This window comes from Dreissena polymorpha, chromosome 2, assembly GCF_020536995.1.
Source record: "Dreissena polymorpha isolate Duluth1 chromosome 2, UMN_Dpol_1.0, whole genome shotgun sequence".
Classification (NCBI taxonomy): Eukaryota; Metazoa; Mollusca; class Bivalvia; order Myida; family Dreissenidae; genus Dreissena; species Dreissena polymorpha.
Genome location: NC_068356.1, coordinates 124,969,875 through 124,993,276, shown reverse-complemented (window position 1 = coordinate 124,993,276; position 23,402 = coordinate 124,969,875). Strand labels below are relative to the sequence as shown.

The 23,402-nt window shown below is 33.6% G+C and overlaps 1 protein-coding gene across 1 annotated transcript; it reads right to left on the bottom strand.

Moving 5' to 3' along the window:
* Window positions 1-19,725: 19,725 nt before the first annotated feature.
* On the bottom strand, window positions 19,726-23,184 carry LOC127868877 (uncharacterized). The gene is made up of 4 exons (XM_052411016.1): window positions 22,523-23,184; window positions 21,712-21,816; window positions 21,150-21,304; window positions 19,726-19,913 (listed from the first exon to the last, which is right to left on the bottom strand). Exons 1-4 carry the CDS (start codon window positions 22,572-22,574, stop codon window positions 19,740-19,742), a joined length of 486 nt encoding a protein of 161 aa, XP_052266976.1. The 5' UTR covers window positions 22,575-23,184; the 3' UTR covers window positions 19,726-19,739.
* Between the last annotated feature and the right edge of the window lie 218 nt (window positions 23,185-23,402).

Sequence of the window (23,402 nt, the reverse complement as noted above, 5' to 3'; positions counted from 1 at the left end):
CTGCTATGAATGAATGGACAATAACACCTATATTTTATGTAGGTGGTACGTACAGTTTCAAAGTACCGGTAGTACTTAAAAGGTCTGGTACATGTACATAAGGTGTAACACCCTGAAATGTTCATGGTATCAGTGTTTCAATAATGTAGTGTTTCTTATTATGTATATTGCTTAGGTTGTTTTATTTCAAATTTGCATTTATTTTAAAGCATTTTCAGTCATTTTGCGAATTCCATGTTTTTGTAATAAGGTGAATTATGTTGCACATGGCGTCAAATATTAATTCATGGTCGCTATGGTGTAGAGAATGTTGTCCTCTGGGCGTGGGTTCGATCAATACTCTGGAAGAGTTCTCATTATCGTCTCCATGGACAACAAGTACTGGTGTACCAAGTAGTAGTAGTAGTAGCAGTAGTAGTAGTGGTGGTGGTTGTGGTGGTGGTGGTGGTAGTGTAGTAGTAGTAGAAGTAGTAGTAGTAATAGTAGTAGTAGTAGTAGTAGTAGTAGTAGTAGAAGTAGTAGTAGTAGTAGTAGTAGTAGTAGTAGTAGTAGTAGTAGTAGTAGTAGTAGTAGTAGTAGTAGTAGTAGTGGTAGTAGAAGTAGTAGTAGTAGTAGTAGTAGTAGTAGTAGTAGTAGTAGTATTAGTAGTAGTAGTAGTAGAAGTAGTAGTAGTAGTAGTAGTAGAAATAGTAGTAGTAGTAGTAGTAGTAGTAGTAGTAGTAGTAGTAGTAGTAGTAGTAGTAGTAGTAGTAGTAGTAGAAGTAGTAGTAGTAGTAGTAGTAGGACATGAAATTACATGAAACATAAAGGTCATTCTCTCTTCTCTCCAAAGTAACACATTTCAAGTATACAATATAATACAAACAGTTTAGACTTTATAATCTTTAGTCAGGATAAGATAAGAGACAAAATTTTATAAATTTCATGTAATTTCATGTACAATTTTATAAATTTCATGTAATTTCATATAAATTTTACTAGTGGTAGTAAACTAGTAGTAGTAGAAGTAATATCAGTAGTAGTAATAGTAGTCGTAGTTGTTGTTCTTGTTGTAGTAGTAGATAATTAATTATAAGTAGAAGTAGTAGTAAGAGTTGTAATGGTTGTGTTCGTATTTGTATTGAATTCTGATAATACAACACAATGATGCTGCTGCTAACAATGACGATGATGAATATGATAATACTGCTGCTGATTGTGATGATGATTATATGATGGGTCTTCGGTATTATAAAATTTGTGAGGTTCAAACACAAAACTTGTTGGATAATAAAACTTCTCATTTTATGACAAAAGAGCTTGATTGTAAAGTAAAAAATAAGTATAACATTCCCTAATAGGAAAGCTACCATTAAAGGACCATGCGGGCTTCATCAAAAGCAATGAATGAAGCAGTTATATCTCTTTCAAATGCACTCAATATTGCTGTTCCAATTGATATGATCAGAAATGCTTCTGGATGGGCATACACCAATGAGAATTTTCCTTCAGTTATTTCTTCTAAAGACACATTAACAACACTGTCGCCCTTAGCAGGAATTCCGGACGCCACCCCCCTAAGATGTTCCCTCCCCAGACATTTCCCCCATTTTCGTTTTAGTGCTTACATTACCCCCCCCCCCCCCCCCCCCCCCCGCTCCACAATAAATTTATAATGGTTTGGTTGAAGTATAATCTTGATTTATTATCAAAATGATTATTTTGCTTATGTAATCTTATGTAATTAACTTTTTATATGAAGCAGCTTGTTTGTTGTTTTCTTTGTATTAATCATTCATTATTTCTGTTAAACTGTTTGAGGAGTGCATGTAAATCAATAGTAAGATGTGCATGTTGGTGTACTAGAGGAATACTAGAGGTATACATGGGATATTCTCAAAATCTTACACATGTTGTTTTTAATATAATTAAATAGGATCAATTGATCAATTAATTCAGTTTGAGTCAACTAGGGCTGGGTTGTGGAACTATAGTTATTTGTTGTTTTTAATCCAATTAAATAGGGTACTATGTAACTGTCAAAGAAAATATGCATTCATACGCATATAATCCAAGTATTGGATGTCACTGATATTTTCAATTTTACTAGTAGCTAATTAAGACTTATTAAAACAGAATTGGACTTTCCTTGCAAAGTATTTCATTATTAATAATATAATAATATAATAAGCTAATGTAATCAAAACATATTGATATTTTAATAACTTAACTCGATGATATTAATAATATTTAAATTTGCCCCAAAAAACTAGGGCAGGTAGATAGAAAGGATTATTTTTGGAAAACCAACAGTGTTGTCAGTGTAAAATATTTGTAAAGCTTCTTCAATTTCAGTTTTTCATTTTATGACCTGCAACATATTCTATGCTACTTTATTTTACTATGGTAAGTCATTAAATTGTTATTTATTTTTCAACTATATAATGTGCTTATCTCATATAATAAATTACTACCCCATTTAAAGATGACACCTAATCTAAATTCATAAATATAATAGTTATAATTGTTTTATTGTAACATACTATTCCACTAAAAATGACCATCATAGAACATCAATGCTGTGCTTTTACTAAATATTTCATTGATCTCAATTATTTAAAGAAAAAAATCTATCAGGCACTTATAAAAAAATATATAATTAGGGTGTCAAAATTTAACAAACTGAACAAGTCAATTTGAACTTCTCTTGCAATGCAAATGGAGCCACTTGAAGTATCAAATTGTTCCCATACTGGTCGGCAATAAAGCTATGACATTGTGTTTAGTCAAAGCATGCATCAGACACACCTTCTGAAACTTTTTAAGCGGCTTTGAAAACGCTTTTTCATTGCAAACTTTCGTCAATAAAGGATACATGTTGTTATACAACCGAAAGTTTAAGTACAGTTAAAAACTAGAAATGGCGCGGCAGAGGCCGACGCGTATCCCCACGCCGAATGTTTGACCTAGGTGTGCCCCAGGGTTAGTAATGGGGCCATGCATAGCTGAGATTGACCGTATTGTCATAAGAGAGGTTCAGTATCAATTTGAAGTGAATCGGTGTAGAAATGAAGAAGTTATAGTAAAAGGCAATTTTGGCTGGGTGTGGTCTATGTGGACAGGGCGCCCCAGGGTTGGTAATTGTGCCATGCATAGTTGAGATTGACTGTATTGTCATAAGAGAAGTTCAGTATCAATTTAAAGTGAATCGGTGTAGAAATGAAGAAATTATAGTAAAGGCAATTTTGGGTGGGTGTGGTCTATGTGGGCGGGGCCCCAGGGTTGGTTATGGGGCCATGCATAGTTGAGATTGACCCTAATGTCATAAGAGAAGTTCAGTATCAATTTGAAGTGAATCGGTGTAGAAATGAAAAAAATATAGTAAATGGAATTTTTTGGTGGGTGTGGCCTATGTGGGCGGGCGCCCCAGGGTTGGGATTGGGGCCATGCATAGTTGAGATTGACCCTAATGTCATAACAAAAGTTTAGTATCAATTTGAAGTGAATCCGTGTAGAAATGAAAAAATTATAGTAAATGGAAATTTTGGTGGGTGTGGCCTATGTGGGCGGGGCGCCCCAGGGTTGGGAATGGGGCCATGCATGGTTGAAATTGACCGTATTGTCATAAGAGAGATCCAGTATCAATTTGAAGTGAATCGGTGTAGAAATAAAGAAGTAAATGTAAAATAACCTAAAAAAATGAGTGATAATTTCTGACGCGGCCCCACCCCAACCGCTATAACTTTTGTGCAGGGTCGCACATATGCTCATAGCTACCATGTGTGTAAGTTTCAAGGTTCTAGTGCTTTTAGTGTAGGAGGAGATAGTGGCCAGGACGGACGGACAGACAGACGGACGGACGGCGGAGATAACCACAATATCCCCACCTTTTTTTCAAAAAGCGTGGGGATAAAAATAATAAAGAGCGAAATTGTTGAAAACTAACAAAATTTTTAATTGATACTAACATAAGACCGTAAGACTGAACAAAATAATACTTAACTTTTAAATCATAACATGAATGTTTACTTATAAAGCAAATTCTTCATTCATCCGCGGACTTCTTTGTGTCGTAGTCATAAATGCCTCCGAATGGAGGTGTGTGATGCGTCTAAGTATAGAGGTGACAATAACATAGTGACGTCACCATCTATGTATAGAATGCAAACGATCGTTCATGCAAGATCTTCGAGCATATTTCCGGACAAGGAAAAATATTGCCTATGTACTTCTCTGAATATTCTAGGCAACTTTTTAAAGAACATTTATTTCGCGTAGTATGAATCTGGTTTATAAAAATACACTCAGTTGCATGAACACTTGAGGGGGTTTTAACTTTGACCATATTGTCTCACACCAATACAGAAAACCGAAGACAAATAAAATTGAATTTGTTGTTATTATGTGTTGTTATACAATTATGTAAAAGACACATACAAATTTGTATGTCCAAAAATGACATGCTCACAAAATATATCGTTAACTTGTTAAATAAACGGCTCAAAACAGTACTTCGACATATATATATATATATATATATATATATATATATGGCCGCGCTCTGTGAAAAGGGGGTTTAATGAATGTGCTTAAAGTGTCGTCCCAGATTAGCCTGCGAAGTCCGCTAATCAGGGACGATACTTTCCGCTTTTATGATATTTTTCGTTTCAAGAAAGTCTCTTCTTAGCAAAAATCCAGTTTAGGCGGAAATTATCGTCCCTAATTATCCTGTGCGGACTGCACATGCTAATCTAGGACGACACTTTACGCACATGCATTAAATCCCCTTTTCACAGAGCACGACTCATACATGTTTATATATATCCAAAAGATTTCGTTCAGCTGTACTATTTTTAACATAAATTAAACAGAAATAAACCCATAAGTAAAATATAATTGTTTCAAGATTAGGAATACAACAACAACAACATTTATTAGCTCTTAAGCATACAATTGCTTTTTAGCCATATGCATTTTACAATTATACATAATACACAAGTGTAACGACATGGATGATAATTATTATGAAATTAGGTAATAATTATAAAAATTATGTAATGGAGGAAGTTAACAAATATTTTACTGATTCATAACATAGGATATGTTCTTCTAACATCGATAATGAAAGTTGTTAATAAAATAATGAGACAAAGAGTACATTGTTCTACATAATAAGTTTCATTTTAACATTCATATTGATTATTACTCATCAAATTATGGGAAAAAATAGTGTACATAGATAAATTAATTTGTTTCTAAATTGTTCCGTAAACAATTCGCATTAAATATTTAAATATGTATTTTGAAAGATTAATGATTTCTTTTTTATTGTGTGTTTTCATTAATAAATCAAACTTATTTTATGTTGTCCATCTTTGATAATATGCCTTTAAATACGTTTTTCTAATATCTTTGTATATTGGACATATTAATAAGAAATGGTATTCACTTTCTACGACATTAGGATTACAAAATTTACATTTCCTGTTATCCCGAGGAATATTGTGGTATCGACCTCGTTCTATTTCTAATCTATAATTTTTTTGTTGTGATGATATCCAGGTATTGTTCTGTATTAAACGTGTCCTTGATGCGGCAATATGTATTTAGTCTTGATTAATTATTGATCTCACTGTACCAGTATTGCTTGTAATGATCGAATAATCGCTGTTTTATTAGATTGTATATGTAGGTTTGTTCAGATTTTTCTGTCAGGGTTTCTTGTTCAGTCCATACAAAAGTAAAACCTTCTTTTGTTGTTTGTTATGTTTTGTTCTGCGTAATTGAATAGTGATTCATGTATTATTTTTATGCAAATATCATTTGTACATGATATTATTTTAAACCAATATTTAAAGATGTGTAATTTACGCATCACAGATAAGGGGTATCGTCCTAATTCGCCATACAGTGCTGATAGATTTGTTGATTTTGATTTGTTGACAAATATAATTTTTCTTAAACATTTTGTATGAATTATTTCTAATTCTTTTCCTGAATCTTTTCCCCAGATTTCAGCAGAATAGTGAAGAACGTGGGTTACTACTTTATCAAAAAGATTTCATTTTTCTTTTGTAGGGAATTCATATTGGTTTAAAACAGAGTAAAATCGATGAAGCGCTCTGTTACCATGTTCTGATATTGATTTTATTGTTTCATACCAGTTTCCGTTTTTGAATAAAGTTACACCTAAATATTTGAATGATGTGACGATTTCTAACGGCTCACCATATAACGTAAAGTTAAAACTTGTGTGTCGGTTATTTTTTTTCGAAAATAACAACTTTTGTTTTACTAGTATTGATTTTCAGTTTGTATTTATTGCAATATTTGTCAACGTCATTTAACATTAGTTGGGTTGATGTTGGCGAAGTTGAAAATAGGACATTCATCTCATATCTCTTTATTTTGATTGTTTACGAATAGTGTTATATTGTGTACTATAATGTACAAATAGTTGTCTATTTGGGTTGGATTTATTATTATTAAAGTTATTTTGTGCGTTACGGAAGTTGCATTTTGCAGTTTTACAAGTATTATCAAACCATTTTGGCGCTTTTGGATGTGATTGTTTATTGTTATTAATTGTAAATACTTTTCCAAATATCTGATCGCTACTTTCGTGTAAATATTGCGTTAGAGTGTTAATTTGATTATTAACATTAATTTCAGTAAAAAATGTATTAAATACATGTATTTTTTCATCTATTAACGAAGTAAATTCTTGTGACTTATCATTATCAAGTATTGTTTTTAATTCTTGTTGTTTTGTTTCCTTTTTATTGCTTTGTAACTTAATATTGTTGACTGTTCGAAAACTAAAATAAAGTGCAGCATGATCAGAGAATTCGCTCCAATCAAGTATTGCAATTTCATGAATGACATTCCCGAGGAATATGTCGTGGTGTGTTAGTAAATAATCGGTTACGCTAAGACCACGTGGTGAGGTGAAGGTGTAAGTACCTGTTCTATCTCCGGGCATACGGCCGTTAAGGTCACAATAAACCAAAAGATTTCCTACACAAATTCAATGTAAAAGCAATAACTTTAACGAAAAATAAAGTCAAACTTTTGCGCATAGAGACGCGCATAACCATACCTTTTCTCGAAGAGCATTCCAAGCCGAATTGATTTAAGCAATAAAAAAGATAGGTCACGCGGTATGCAAGAAAGAACTCGTCACGAATCAAAAGTCACTGTTTTACGGCCATCTATTTACCGGCTTCTTTCCAGTTCATGAGGGTTTCCCGCCATCTGTCAAAGTCTTATGTAGTCTCCAATCTTTAGATAAAAGAGTGAATTTCTAGTAAACAACAATGTTTTCCCTGCCACATGCTCACAGAAATAATCTAAAATTATGTCATGGCAAGTGACCCTACAGAGAACCGTGTCTTTAAATAAATGATGTTCATGTTTTTAGAGAGTATAGCATTGCACTCCAAAAAGATTTAGTATATTGTAACCTTAGTTATGATATGGTTGGTTGATTTGCATAGAGAGAATAATGATCGGCCTTTACAGTCAGTTGTATGATCTTCATTCATTCGTTTCGGAATGTGTCCTAAATTTGGTTCATTTAAATTTGTATTAACGTTGTAAGTTTCATCCAAATATATATTGTACTCTAATATATCGGATAATAAGCCAGTTCTAGAATTTAAATCTCCTACAATAAAAGTATAAAGTACAATATTGTTCTATATTATTCTCTATTTCTTCAAAAAAATCAAAATCGACATCTCTTAAGACTTTCGAATTGGGTGGTGGAATGTAAGTACAACAAATATAAACATCTGTATCTAAATTTAACAGTTTTCTATCTATTTTTAACCATATTATGCCAAAATCATTTACTTTTACAATTGATATTTTATCTTTAAACGAGGTTTTAAAATAAACAGAAATATCTCCGGCTTGCCGGCCTTTTTTAACTCCATAAGATTTATATCCATAAATGTGTGTGCTTTCAAAGTTTTGAATGTTTAGATTTTGTTCTCTTTTTTTATTGGCCCAGGTTTCACTTAACAAAATGCTGTCATATTGATTAATGTATTCTAAAAAGTCAATATCCTTTAATTTTCGTATCAGTCCATTTATATTCCACGAAATAATTTTTAACTTTTCATTGTCCTTATTGTTTAGTTCATGGAAGCCGCCGTTTTGTCCTTTCACTAGAAGTCTTGATCCTGCCCATTTGGTTGTTCTGCCTGCATTTTGTTCCCGGTCAACTATGTGTTGTTTAATTCGTCGCTTTTCCAGGGTAGCCTTCGTCTGCTGTATCCCAATGCCTTGGTGTAGTGTCCTAAAATCTGTATTCTTTTCAATTGAGGCTTTGCGAACGAGTTCCCGATCGGAATAATGATGGTTTTTCGCCACTATTGGTCTCGTTTTCCCCGGTGTTTCTTTGCCTATTCATGGACCCTATCAAGTTCGATGTTTTTGTCGATCTGTAATACATCTTGAATTAGTGTATTGATTAGCTCTTCTCAATTTTCTTGCTTACTATGTGATTCTTTAATGCCATGAAAGAGCAGATTCTCTCGTAGGCTATGGAAATCCATATTGTCGTTGGCATCTTCAATTTGCGTTAATTTTTGTCTGGAAGCTGTCGATGCATTTTTCGATCTTGTTTGATTGTTTGTTTAACATTTTGATTTGATCCTCTGATTTTTCAAGTTTATGTTTTGTTTCTTCGAATTGCTCATTGATGAATTCGCAACTGGCGTCCATGCATTTGACTTGTAATTCCAATTGTTCCACTTTTTGCGTTATTTTGTTTACTGAGTCCTCAATTTTATAAATTTTCGCTACTTGTTGTTCAATGTTTTTGATATCCTTTATCAAGCTCACGGCCCAAGATGGTGGGTTCATGTTGTTTTGATACGATTGGTTGGAACCTCCAAATTGGTTAAATGGCGGAAAAGAGACTCCGAACTGACCAAAATATGGTATTCCAGCGTTATAATTCATTGTTCAAAAGGCGTCTTTTTGTACAATTATTGAAACTAAAGCCGTTTGGGTTGTGGTCAAGTTTAATGGTTGCGATTCCTTGCTTACATTGTTCGTGCTACATGTACTTTGAGCAGTGTTGACATCTAATCTGTTTTTTCCGGCTTTTTCATGCGAGAATCCCGTGCTAATATTGGCGGGCTCAATTGGGGATATTGTTTTTCTTTTTCTGCTTGATTTAGTAATTTTGTTTTTTTAATTCCTTTATTTTTCATTGGTGACATCTAGATTATTTCACTGGCAACATTTTAGTTCAAAAATTGTCCTGATATTCGCGTTAAATCCATAGTATTTCACAACATTTCTGGAGAGTAAAAATCCATGTGTGTACACCTGTGTGACGTCACAATACCCACATGACATAAACATTAGGACATATAGGTCAGGCTAGTTTAATTTTATTTAAGAAAAAATAAATAATTGCGTAATATGATAAATATATAATTTTTTTCAATACGGACATAAGCACAAGAATTATAGTCTGAAACCTGTTTGACATAATTAAGCTTAAAACTACGGTATTAGTTTCGAATTTTCAATAATAACTAATCTTAAGTGTCAGAAAAGCGAGCATTTATTTGGCGGGTTCATGGCAGACGACGTGTCACACTTAAAGGCATCCAAAAACTTTTTGAAGTGAGGCAGCGTTCCAAGAACTCTGAAAGTGCAAAACAAAAATAGTTAGTTGTATCACAATGTCGGGCCATGAGCAAATTTTATGAACTAACATTATTGTTCAAATAAGTGAAATACCTGCACAGCGGAACGGATGTTGAACGTGTATATCTGAACATATATTACACCAGCAATGTATCAAATGAAAGTATTCACCTTTAAACAAAAATTAGATTATAATATTTATAGGGAAAAAATGACAGTGTAGACTACCTGTATTTGCCCGGAACGTGGTGAGATTCATTGCCGATGTAGATCATTTGTGTACCGCGAATGATTGTCTTTTCACAGAAACTCTGTAAACGATTGAACATGTATAAGTAAGCAAATACGTATAAACATGCTTACGTCATTTTGTTTGTAAAATTGTGTGAAAAGTGAAATACAAATGTTCTATTATTTTTTAAACGATTTGCGATTTACAAAGTTTTCACCTATGTACTACAAATTGTGTCCGTCATTTCAAACCTGTTTGCTCGAGTTCGATCCCTTTTATTGCAAAATTACTGATCTCCATAAACTGCATGAGTTTGAAGTAAATACAATGTCATGCAATTTGCTTTAATACAATTATTCAAATATCTCTAAGCTTGCCTGAGCGTAGGAAACAAAGAACAGCTGCTCCTCCGAGAGCGGGAGTCCGGGGATACCTTGGCCCTCCTTGCGGTTCTTCATATAAGCCTGAAGATATTAGGGCAATGCAAACTAACGATTGACTCGACTCGATTTTCGCAAACATTATGAATTTTCCGATCAAATTTTTCCTTTATATCAAAAATTGTAGTTCAGTGCACGTAAAATTAATTGTTTATTAACGGTAAATGGAAAATGGTTTCATAATCATTGCACATTGTGTTATATTTTCTACAAACAATAAATATTTTTTGGACTAAGACTAACACGGAACAACATTATTAAATAAAACTATGCTCTTGTAATTACACTTCCTCTGAACCAAACAAAATGTCGTCCCTACTATTAACTATTCATTTTAACAGAATTTCGTACGAAAAAAAGAATATATCTTCGTTAGAATACTGCACCTTTGCATATGTTTTATGAGTATATATTTTACGTTTAAATTTAAGAAGGGGTTATTGGTTACTAGCCAGCGAGTCTACTTACGTTGTACGAGATTCTCAACGCGAGAGCGTCCTTGAAGTTCACACTCTTTGTGAGATCTCCGCGTAGCTGGAACATGGAGAAGTGGCTGTGCTATTGCATACACACAATAAATCTAAAACACTTGCTGGCATTTGCATGCACTTTCCTTGTGTAATTTCGACATGTGGATGGGTCAATTTATGTAAACATGGACCACGTGGGCGTATTATTGTAAACGCACAATGGACTAACAACATGTACATTCATAGTGTTTTTTCGACTACACGGTCAAAGACTCTACATGCATTCCCACCTGCCATGACCGGATGTCCGTCTCTATATGCGAGCGGATACTTGCTGTACTCCTCCACAAGGCACTGCGACCGGAAGGCGAGAGTCAGTGCCACGCTGTGGTCAATCTTCTCTTGCGTCAGTAACCGCAGCAGTGCTGCAAACACGACACAATGTTTGCAAACGTATTGCTGCTGTTGTAAAAGCATATACATGCATGTTTCAAAAAAATTATTAGTTTAATATACGGACGAAATAATCTTCAATGTGGCGCTATATATTGGTAAAGATACATCGGCTTGTTCAGTGACCCGTGCTTTAAAAGTCGTATGGCTACTTGTATGCTACACTGTTTAAAGATGTTAGTAAATACGGCGAAAATCTTCTGTTTCGAAGTATCGTATACATGAGATAAAAAAAAAATGTTGAAATGATATTCGTTAACATAAATAAGCTTTACGCAATCACACCATTCACACCAAAATCAAGTAATTATCCACTTTCAGGAAATGCTTAACAATCGTTTAAGAATCGCAAACTGGAATTGTTTGCAATCATTACTCTTCAGTAAGTACCTATTCCGTCCTTTAATTAGAAAAGAAACAATTGAAGAGTCACACATTATGTTTTCTGTTTATGCACTTTGTCAGATTAGCCTGATTAAAATTCGACATTAATTTGCGAAATCACTCATTACATCTGCGAAAAGGGCTCGCAATAAAGTTATATATACATTACTGTTAGCAGTAACAAATCTTTAAGGTATTTTTCCAAGAACAAATCCCGTAAATCTCGTTAATTCAATATAAGGACTATTTGAAAGGCAACCCATATTAGATTTAAATGAAACATGGCTTTATAAACTTAGAAATGGGGTTCGCAACTTCAACCGTCGTACACGATTGTTTACTGAATCATAGAGCGTCAGTTAACAATCGGCTCAATACATGTATGCAACCATTCACGATTTACTATTTACTTTCACAGTTACACACTTATGAAACTGGTCTGTTCTGCGCATAAGTTGCAAAAAAGATCTAGCGAGACTGAAATATAAAAAAATGTTTATCGTTGCAACCTTCACATAGTAGCATGATATATAGAACCAAAAGATATCGTGAATATATCTGTTAGAATTCCACACTGCTGGCAAGTTTCTTAAACGTTTGCCCCAAGGCGTTATTGAATTCTGCAGATATTGCACTGGAGAACAAGTAATGAAACGACAGGTGTCACGAGATTTGTATCGCGCATGCGTGGTCATTATGAGAAACATCTGAATCGAACAAGGCACGTTGTATTGGATTCCTGTATATCCAGGTCTGAATTTCTTTTGGTAATAAGTAGTATAAATCACTTTCTAACAGCACAAACACGATAATATAACGTTTTAATGTTACAAATAGGAAAGATGAGATGACATCACTAACTGATGTAGAAAGTGACATAAAACATATGGTATAGTTGTGGCTAAACTGAGATTTGTTTAACAGGGAGTTGAGGAGGTTACTCCAGCTGATGTTGTAGTTGTATCGGAACTGGACCTACTCCAAGCGCACAGGGGTCTCGCACGTATACAAATCGCTTACGGTGACCTGCGCACCCTCTTCGTAGAAAGCCTGTAATAAGACAAAGTTTATCATTCAAGTTAAACGATTTCCAAATGTTTATAGATGTTTACATATTTTTTTTTACGTTTCGTTAAGGCCAAATAGAGGCACATTCGGTAACATGTATACTTGACGAAACTTTTATAATACCCAATTTAAGGAATACGCATTCTGTATAAGGGGTCAGTTAATTGCACCATATATTTGGTAGTATTGGTGTCATTTATGTTTACCTCTAAACGAACACACAGTAATTTAAACGGTAATATATCTCAGCCATATAAAGCATTCAAGTATCATTGTCAGAACAAAACGTTACCCCAAGGTACAGACACGGATTGGACGTAATTGGCGACTAGTATGTAATGCGTTTTTTTTCGCTTATGGGAGGAGAAGTTATTTTACGGATCATTGTATAATTTTTTTGTTTTAAGAATATCTTGCAAAGTGGTGATTTTTTTTGTAAATTAGTGTAAATAAGTACTGCATTTGTGCCTATTACATTTATTACAACATTTATTGCCAATAATGCAAAGCTAATTGTTTTAAATATTAACTGATCTGTGGTGAAATATCACAGGGACTGGGCAAATACGCGAAACTTTCTGGTTTTGTAAAAAGACAAAACATAATCAAAATATATTTATTTTGTGGTTATTCTAACAATAGTGCAGACTTTTGCTGTTCGAGTTTTGGTTAACGGGTATTTTCTTCAATTTTACAAGACGACAGCGATTACACGGTTTATTGCTTTATTGATAACCGTTACACTACAGTCACTTATTAAGGCAGTAGGTGCCTAGTGAGATAGGGAATAGTCGGTCGATATCGCCGTATTCGGAAAGCGTTTCGGCTATAAGCGATATCTACGGTAAAGTCCGGAAATTATACATAATACACGAAATATTTTTTTTTTTATTTAAGAGTTAAATTTGCTTATCTCTTTAAGATTTAATAACTACACAATACAAATATAAGTTAAATTAATTCGTTTCATAAAATATTTGTGTTCATGACGTCACGGTTGTTGACATTTTCTTAGCAAAATGAAAGTGCGAAATAAAAGCGAGCGATTTGCTAAATCGAAAAAGAAGCAAACACCGATCGACAACGTTGTGTTCGATAACAATTATTCATTTACCGAGCTCTGCGATGGCGATTTGTGTGAAAATGACTCACGTAAAAGCTATTCGCATTTGCTAAATGGCGTGAAAAGAGTAAGTAGAAGTGGGAAGGGGGATGGAAGAAGATTGATTGACTCGTTGAGCTGGAGGTTTTGCTAAACAAATTACAGTATGGTCAGTTTTGTAATCTGTGTCCCATTCCTTTGACAATAAATAACATTGTTGGCGAACTACAAAATGGCCTCAGTGGTCATTTGTACGTTGTTTGTGAAAACCCTGACTGTAGAAAAGTCAACCGTGTTGCTTATGGAAAGCAGCACCATCTCAAGATTAGGGGAATGCCATGCTTTGACGTAAATACCAAGCTTGGAACAGGTATGCATGTCTTCATTTCTCAACCTGCCATTTCTATCAATGTGTAATCATTGTACAATTGCCATTGGTCTTTGGACTTCTTACACATTTTCAGACCCCTTAAAATTCCAAGTGTCATTCCCAGTGAATATTTGTTTATCGTGTAATATATAAGGTAACATCCCGGTGTCCATCATATTCAGTTTTCAAATTTAGTTTCGCATTTGTGTTGTTAAATCCAATTGATTGCTCATTCATGTTATTTAATAATGTAATGATGATACGAATGGATTCTATGAAAATACATTGTGACGTCATTATTAAGTAACTACGGCCTTATTTCGTTTTCATGTTCTTATAATTTTCAATTCTCTTTTCAGCAATGAAAGTCAGTTTGGGCAGGCCGAAGAAGGTAAATAACTTCCTAACCACTCTAAACACAACGCTTATTGCAAATAGAAATCTTAAGATGATGGAGGCTCGTGCTGGGGAGGCCATCAAGAAGATCTCAACTGCGTCGTCTAACAAAGCTGCCATTGATGCTTATGCGAAAAAAATGGAGTAAGTGTAAAAACTAACTTTTAATACAATGTTATTGACTATTCTGGTGCCAAATTTTAGTATTTTTTCTCATCAACTGTCTTCTTATTTCCTATTCCAGATGAACATAAAACATATTAATAATAATTGTTTTATTAAAGGCACTGTGTTCATAGTTTGGTAAAATTACATTTTTTTAAAAGATTTTTGGTTATAACCCCAGGGCAGGCACAATATTAAAAATATTTGTGATTGTTATTATAAATATTAAAAGCTATTCCAAATATTATTATTTTTTTTAATAAATTCATTACTTTTAGTTATAAATCTTATGAAGGAGCATAGGTATATTAAAATTCTGAGCTATTCATATAAATGGTGAATTCTTTTCACAAGCGATAATTTGAGTTCAACGACTTGTCAATATGTAATGTGCTTGTTGTGCAGAAAATTGATTTTTCTTATGACCAACGATCATATAAGGCGTCAGAATGAAACTTAAACACACACAATCATAGATAATGGTAATACCAGTATCTTTTTCTAGTTTGTTTAAAATAATCGGCCAATATATTAATATTTACAGTAGAAAAAAATCGTTCAATGTAACTCCATTGAGTGCCTTTTACACTGAAATTTCCGACGCCCTTTGATGCTTTGCATCAATACTTATCTTGTCATACATTAAAACACAAATCAATCGCAACGGATCACTTAGTAACATTCCACCATGGCCCTTTTTTAGCATACGTGTTAATTATATCTTCATCATTCAATCGACTTTAGGAGTCGCAAATGTTGAAAGACAGAAGACGTACAGAGTTACTAGCTCAGAGATTCTTTTGGACATCCACAATAGTAACGTTCCCCATAAGATTATACAAATAATTATTCGCCTTACCAGTTAAGACATTCGAGTCATCATATAAATAGATCGCGAGTACTCTGGAGAGACATTTCGATGTCTCCGAGGTTATTCGGCAGATATGTTGTAAATTTCAGGAGGTGTAATGAGACATAAACATCTGATACCGGATATCACAAATTCACTAATTGTCGTATTCGAAGACTAATTAATACACGGGGCATACGTTGGTATATTCGCAAAAGACCTACAACTGTTTTGGGGTACGGTGTTCTTGAAACGTAAATGAAATTCAATGATTTCTGTGTAACTGTCTAACCTGTATAGTTATGCATCTAAATATAAAATCAAATGTTGTCAAAAGTTCCCGATAGTAAGCCTGATAAATAAAATGGTAGTTTGCATTTGTTCAACATACGTCAATTAAGCAAAATGTAAAACGTTCTTTGGAACATATTGTGTGCGTTAAGGATGCCCATAACTATTGTGTGCAGTTTTGTTCATAGGACCCACAAATAAACATATGTGCTACCTTAACGTGTAAACATGCCGGTATCGGCGCACAACATTGCAAAAACCAAAATTGTTTGTCATCGGTATCAGAAAAATAATGTCAGCATGTTTTGTACATTCTCTTACATAACTTTGATTTACAGTTCGTGTGATAATGCCAGTAGCATAACCAATGAAGTCCTATTGAAATGGGCAAATATTCGAACGTTTTGAATCGCAAACTTAATTTATACAAATATCCTTTGGAGTTAATCAATGTTCTAAAATTACGATAACGGTAACGTTTACTTAACACATACGCATTAATGAGTATCGAAATACAGAATGAATGTTTAAAAAACTGCATTTTAACATATAAAGTAGAAACTGCTGTAGCATGGTTCTAACACATACGAAACAACGGATTACTCAATAATGAATGAACCTTTCACACACTTGTTTATTGATATTACATAAAAGTTAATGTTATTGCGTTATTATTGCGATACCATAATCGATTACGTAGCTCATGCGATGCCCTATTTCATCTTAAATGTAGTTTTGATATAACGTATGTATGTATGTAGCTGCATTTTAAATGTGTTGTTGGGTTACCAAGTTAATCGAATTTTTATTATCAGTTTAAATGACATAAATCATGACCTCATGCATGTCACATTCAATCCAAGCGAGATCATTATATAAGGTATTTACATATATAATTTCATAACAAAAACTTACTTTATTGCTGAGTTATCGAACAGAAAGAATGTTTTTATATTTATTAAACATAAGATTGGCCTTTATAACATCAGCCCAACATGCACTATAAAGCAAGGTCTGGGTAAAACGGGTTACTATTGGAAGCTTCAATACCATAATTCAATTTTTCTTCGAAAAATTAAGTTGAATATAATGTTCTGTTGTTTGTAAATATGACCTTGGTCATGCCTCCACCCATTCCATACGCAATAACTATTGGTGATGTCTTGGTACATGGTAGCTCAATATAAAGCCACATGAAAATGCCAACGTTTTATTAACCTTTTTACATACCTGTAACTGATTGGTATACTTCCAAAGTGGCTCCCTAATATGTCAAATGTCAAACTAGAGTAACCAAATAGTTGAAACGTATGATGGAAATTAGGTTCATTGCGACACGGCGCGCATGATGTAATATTTGGCTCTGTATTTGATTTACAAGCGAACTGACCATAAATTGATCTTCAAAGAACGTCATATATCATTTACAGCACATAATTTCCCCCCACTTTTTAGACAAGAAATGGATGGAGTTAAAAACTAACGAAAGAATTGCAAAGTCACGTGGAACGACCGAAGATGCAGCTTGATACCAGCCGGGAGATTCTTTTGAGCACCCACAGTAATAGCATTTTCCTCATCTTATCAAAGCCTTCAGAGTTATCTAGTCAACTTATCGCGAACACTTTCGAGAGTTTCGTTTTTTATTATTGCCCGAACGACATCTCGTGAACTCCAAAAGGTGTAATTAGCCATTAATATCTGATTCTGGATATTTTATAAAATGATTACCGCATTTGCAGACTGCATATGGCACGTTGATACACACATGATTATCGTTGTTTTATTAATTGATAAGCAATACGCATTATTTGTTCGCATGTGTTCACGTTTGTGGCGCCAATAACTGTTATAAAGTCTGCATTTTCTTCCTAAATGCATTCTCATTAGGAAAATGAATGGTAAATCAACTACATCATATTAAAATTGTGTTATAACTTTATTTCTTTTCCTGCATCTAAATTGCGTGGCATTATTAAAGACGTTTTATTCTGGTATTCCAAATAGCAATCTTTGCTCATCATTGAATTTTAATGACTCACCCGAATTCTGTACAATCGTTATTACATTATTAACGAGATCATAACACGCTTCCTAACAGTCACCACGATACAGGCATTTCTTTTTAAATATAAACGTTTTAGCTTATAGTGTATTGATGATGAGCAGTGGAAGATGAACGGTAGCTGTACAAAGTTGTATTACTCGTTCAATTTTTGCTTCGCTTTTTAAGTCCATATGTTATTTACGACAATTACCAATTTTGACAGATCGCGATGCATACATCAACGGATATTCTTACACACGTTGCGGTTGGTATTCTGATTGTTTCTCGGTCCGACGAGTTGCTTAAATATATATAGCATGACTTACGAGCTGTGTATATTATCCGGTCATGATGTTTCAGTTAATACTTGAAGGCATGTTTTACGACAGAGTGGCGCTTTAAATTGTGCACAATTAATTTTATAGAAATAATATCTCAATGTTAAAAATGTGATACCTCAATACATGCGAAAGGTGGTATTCAATAATTTTGGAGAAAAATGATATAAAGACATTAATTTCAAGCAAAATAAATACGTCAGTTTGACTTATAGTCGTTTCAAAGCTCATAACATAAGACCGTCCATCAAAAAGGCGCTTTTACTTCAACATATTTGTATTTGAATTTGAAGTAAATGGCTAACATAAATACAGGATTTACTGATTGAAAACGATTCTAATGTGAATACTAGGCCGCATTTTAAGGGAATAAAATAACTACTTAACGGACCACTAAAAAACCACAAACCAATTTCTACGCTTAATCATATGCTTACCCGTTGAATGTATACCCAAATATGATACACATCATCAACCATCAGCCGGAAGTCAAGATCTTCCCTCATCGAGTCTCTGACACCAAGCGCCCAGGCGAGTATATCTCGCCAATGAAGCGCTTGTACGATAGAAGAATCTGGAAAGAAAAGACAAAACAACAGCGATGATGTTGCTAGCGACGGTGTGAAGGCTAAATATGGGATATAACGTCAATGATAGAAATTTATTTTTAAAACGATATTGCAATTTATATATTAATCAAATAAAACCGTTTTACATCGAAATGGGTTTTGAAAAAAGCGCTTCATTTTCATTCAGGCGAATGTTTTAATTTTTAGCGAATTTCAGCAACGTTATAGCTATTTCCACATTCTTCTTCCTTAAGTTAAAACGAAACAATTTACATTCAAGTAATGTAACGTTCCGACAAAAGCTAGAACAAAATTGTTCTAATAGTGATTCATCCATTAGAGATTGCTATTTTCAAAACTGTTTTCACGCACATATTGATCAAATGAGTAGCTTATTTAAACGGAATATTCTAAACCATTATATGGATTTTTACCTAATAATACAGACGGTGTTATATGATCTGTATTTTTTTTTAATTTTGATTTGAACCGAAGTTGTTGTTTGACCTGTTTGACACTAAAAGGAAGATTCAAGACCGTTCACGCAGCAGAAAGGAGTATTGACAATCTATTCAAGATTAATGTAAGAATGCTGAAGCAAAACCAATCACTGCAAATGAGATCAGTCGTCAGATGTATTGCAATATTTTCAGGTTATTATTATATCATTCGTGTCCGCTTTTGGACGGCATATGAACATATATCAGCCTGTTGGAGGCCTATTGGTGTCCTGTCATCTATATCATTATTCTTGTCGGCGCTAAATTACAATGTCAGTCTAACAACAAATTGCAAATAGCACTTGAAAGGAAGGTTAAAGTGTTATCGAGGTTTCAATTCAATAAATCGGTATTTAATTGCGTATAGTTTTAGTAAAAGCCCCATTATTTTAGAATACGATATCCTATAATTGACTTTACATCGATATAAATGTGAGAAAGCCATTGCCTGAACGAACAACTCTCATTACCTGATCTGAGTTCTCGTTTCGCAACAGGAAGTTGCTTGGCAGCAAAAACCGGTACCTCTGTGTCGTTAGACCTGACTGTCGTCGCTCCGCCAACCATCCGTCGGAAAACCGGTTTGTGAACTGGAGATAAACATTAATTGTAGTCTTAAATTACACCATTATTTAAACTCCCCACAAGCTATTGTCAACGTGTATAATGTTTTGCTATTTGCTTTCACTGCGGTACGCGGATATAAATTATTTACGGTACAGCATTTAATGCACTGTGGATGTGTGCAAATAAACTAATTGAAATAAAATGATATATTAATTTGTTTTTCAATGTCCTAAATATCTAGTGCGCAATTAAAATTTAAAAAATATGAAATGTAGATAACTTTAAGATGTTGTTGTAAAACAGTTAAATGTTTAAATTTTTATTGTTTAACAAAAAAAACTGGTCTCTTTTATAGGGTCCCTCAAAATCTCCAGTCCTAGTATATGCTTATGCAAAACATCCGTAGTTGAGTGTGAGATTTATTTAATATAGTTTCCATAACAATTTAATAAATATCTTACTTTAATTACTTAAATATTTTTTAAGATGAAAAACTATAAATACACGCCTTTAAATAAATATAAATTTGTAATATCGTTTTTCTTACATACCTCAAGCAAATTTACAGAAATTGTTGTTTACAATAAGCAATTTTACTCATAGTGTGTGTAATTATTTAAATCAAGACAGTTTGTCATTCGAAGGTGCTTCAGGCGGATGAGAATCGCTTAATAATATTCCGCCCAGAGAATTCTGAAAAACCTCTTTGATGCCAAATTAACCTTAAATAATCTCTTCATAATTACAAAATCATAATCTGTATATAGGGTCAATTAAGAAACGCCATCCCTAAAGGAAACGAAGTAAATCGTATTGTATTGTATTGTTTGAGGAGGAAATAAAAAAGCAATTCCAACAAGAAATCCCCTACGCTCTTTGCGATTGCGATACAAAGACATTGAGGCAGGTGTAAAATGCAATATTTACTATTGTTTACTGAACAGATAGATGAACAGTTTTACCGAACAAAGAAAAAGAAAACTTTTCCAACGTAGGTTTTATAAGCATTGTAATTGGAAAGATACTTTCATATCCTTACAATACACATAATGCAATAAATACTAAATGCAATAAATGTTTCATATACAGTAAATTAACAACTGAACATGTTAAGGTCTTATTGAATAAACACCTTTAAATTCGTGAAGATTTATCGCCTCTGAACACACCATCTTATTCCGAGTCGCTTCCATTCAAGGCATACATATTTATTTGAGAGTAAACATTGACATAGAGGATGTCAATGGTCTTTTACTGACCCCAATATGGCCCGTGTGAGTAACGTCAATATGGAACAGTGGAGACACGCCGTATGTTAGCAACGCCAACGACAACAAAGAGGACAGATCCAGGTTTCGTGACTTCGGGGAACGTCCATACTCGAAACCGCCGAGAGCGCTCACAACACTCATTACTACGCAAAAAAACCCAAAAAACTAACCCATGCATGTATTGGCACAATATATATATATATATATATATATATATATATATATATATATATATATATATATATATAAAACATTACAATATTCACAATATATTAAATAAGTTAAATTTGATGACAAAATTGAAGTTATTCAGAACAAATACTAGTAGTTCAAATGGGAAAGCATAACACAAACACATGTAAAAAGACATAAAATAAAATCATTCATTCATAATAATTAATAATGATAACCATAAAAGTATCATTAAAATGCGTTTGTTTAGAGAAGAAATATTGATGATCTATCATATTTGACATATATAAAATATATATAACGAAAACTTTACAGAAACACGTTTGATCTAATCGCTAATATTTATAAGAATGTGCACCTTGATCTTGAGATGCGCCTTTGTATTGGATGCAGGACTGATAGATCATCTTGATGTCTTGGACCTCACTACTGTCTTGTGACTGCACTTCCGCCGCCAGATTGTCTAAGTTGTATTAAACACAAGTCAATGTTTAACTTTGTAAAACGTTTGATTTTGAATCGGAATTAAAAAGAGCAACACATTGATATGTCGTTATACTTTTCAGACATCAAGAAAAAATTATCACGCAATGTGCCATATTCCAAAGCTTTGACGTTTCTGTTATACAGTAAGCTAAATACAACTGCGTATAAATGATCGTATATACATAACGAATGTTAAAATCAAACATCATATAGACAATACTGTATGCTAAACGGTTTAAGAATCTATTAGTACTTGTAATTTCTTTGAAATTTGATAGGAAAATAGACTAAGTTTTGTTAACAAACGGTATTATTTTTTTAATTTTAGTTAAGATGATAATACTTATGCGTCGGAAACACACATCTCTAGATACCAGGTGTTTTAAATTTAAAACCATAAATTCAAAAAATGTTAAAATCCACAACGGATATTTACTTTGACTTGCAACTTGCAAAAATTCGTTTATCTGTCCAGGGGCTTATTCCTGCTCATTATATTTACGAAAGGTTAAGAGGTCTCATAAGCGGAAATTATGACCTCTCATCCGATGTAGTGACAAATCTTGGGCTACTTTGTTTGAATATGTCATCATAAGGCCCACATACCCATGCCGCGGCTTATATCGTAGTAACGAGAACGTTTACACACGCAGTTAATTGTAAGACACCTATGAAGCAATTACCCATGATTCTGCCGTAGTATTTCTGCAGAACGAGATCCGGGCTAGCGCGCATTCTAGGGCTGGCCCATGTGAGGGAAGTAGTCCTTTCGTAACCCCACAGGCGTACGAATGAACTTAAAAATAGTAATAAGTTCACATATAAAATAAAAGTTAACTGCTGTTACCTTACAGGGATTGAGGCTTATGTTTATGTTGCTCAGCAATGCTGATTTAAGCCGGGTACAATTGTCGTCCGAACATATCTAGGAAATAACAGAATGTTATATTGAAATATATGAACGGTGTTGCAAACGCAAGGTGTCATATTAAGTAAATTGTTGTAATAAGAATTAAGAAAGTAGTTACTTTAAAATAGAGGTAAAACTTAGCATTTGAAACACGGTGATTGATTAAGTAACAACATGCCAATATGATGCCATATCTCTTACGCCTTTTTTGCCATAGGCGAGATTTGGGTAGACACTCGCCATTACATTTCATCGTGCCTCAGAAAGTTACAATTGTGTTTCTCCGGTTCGCATTCAAACATTTGATATATACATGGTTATTAAATGAAATATATTTCTTTTATTGGTATTTAATTAAAACTGTGATGCTATTTGGTCGATTGATGTATGTACTTAAATGATGTGTGACTAATTTTGTAGCGTTAGGTTTGGGGCTGCTTACATCCTAAGAAGACTGAAATATAGCAACCTTAAAAATATGTTCGGATATACGTTAAATTGCATCCATACTGCGCAAATCAATATATTGCAGTATTTAATACAGCAAATAATGACACTTCAGAACTTTTGCATTAGTTATATAAGGCGCAATAAAATGGCTACCTAACTTGAACTTAAATTCTCCTATTGGGAACTATTGGTAATGAATTTGA

Bases quoted from the DNA above. Each gene is read 5' to 3' on its own strand.
- LOC127868877 (XM_052411016.1), bottom strand. From the start codon at position 22,574: ATGCGCGCTAGCCCGGATCTCGTTCTGCAGAAATACTACGGCAGAATC. The intron at 21,817-22,522 runs GTAATTGCTTCA...AATACAACTTAG, and splicing joins ATACTACGGCAGAATCATGG to ACAATCTGGCGGCGGAAGTG. The intron at 19,914-21,149 runs GTCAGTAAAAGA...GTTTATCTCCAG, and splicing joins CTCACACGGGCCATATTGGG to TTCACAAACCGGTTTTCCGA.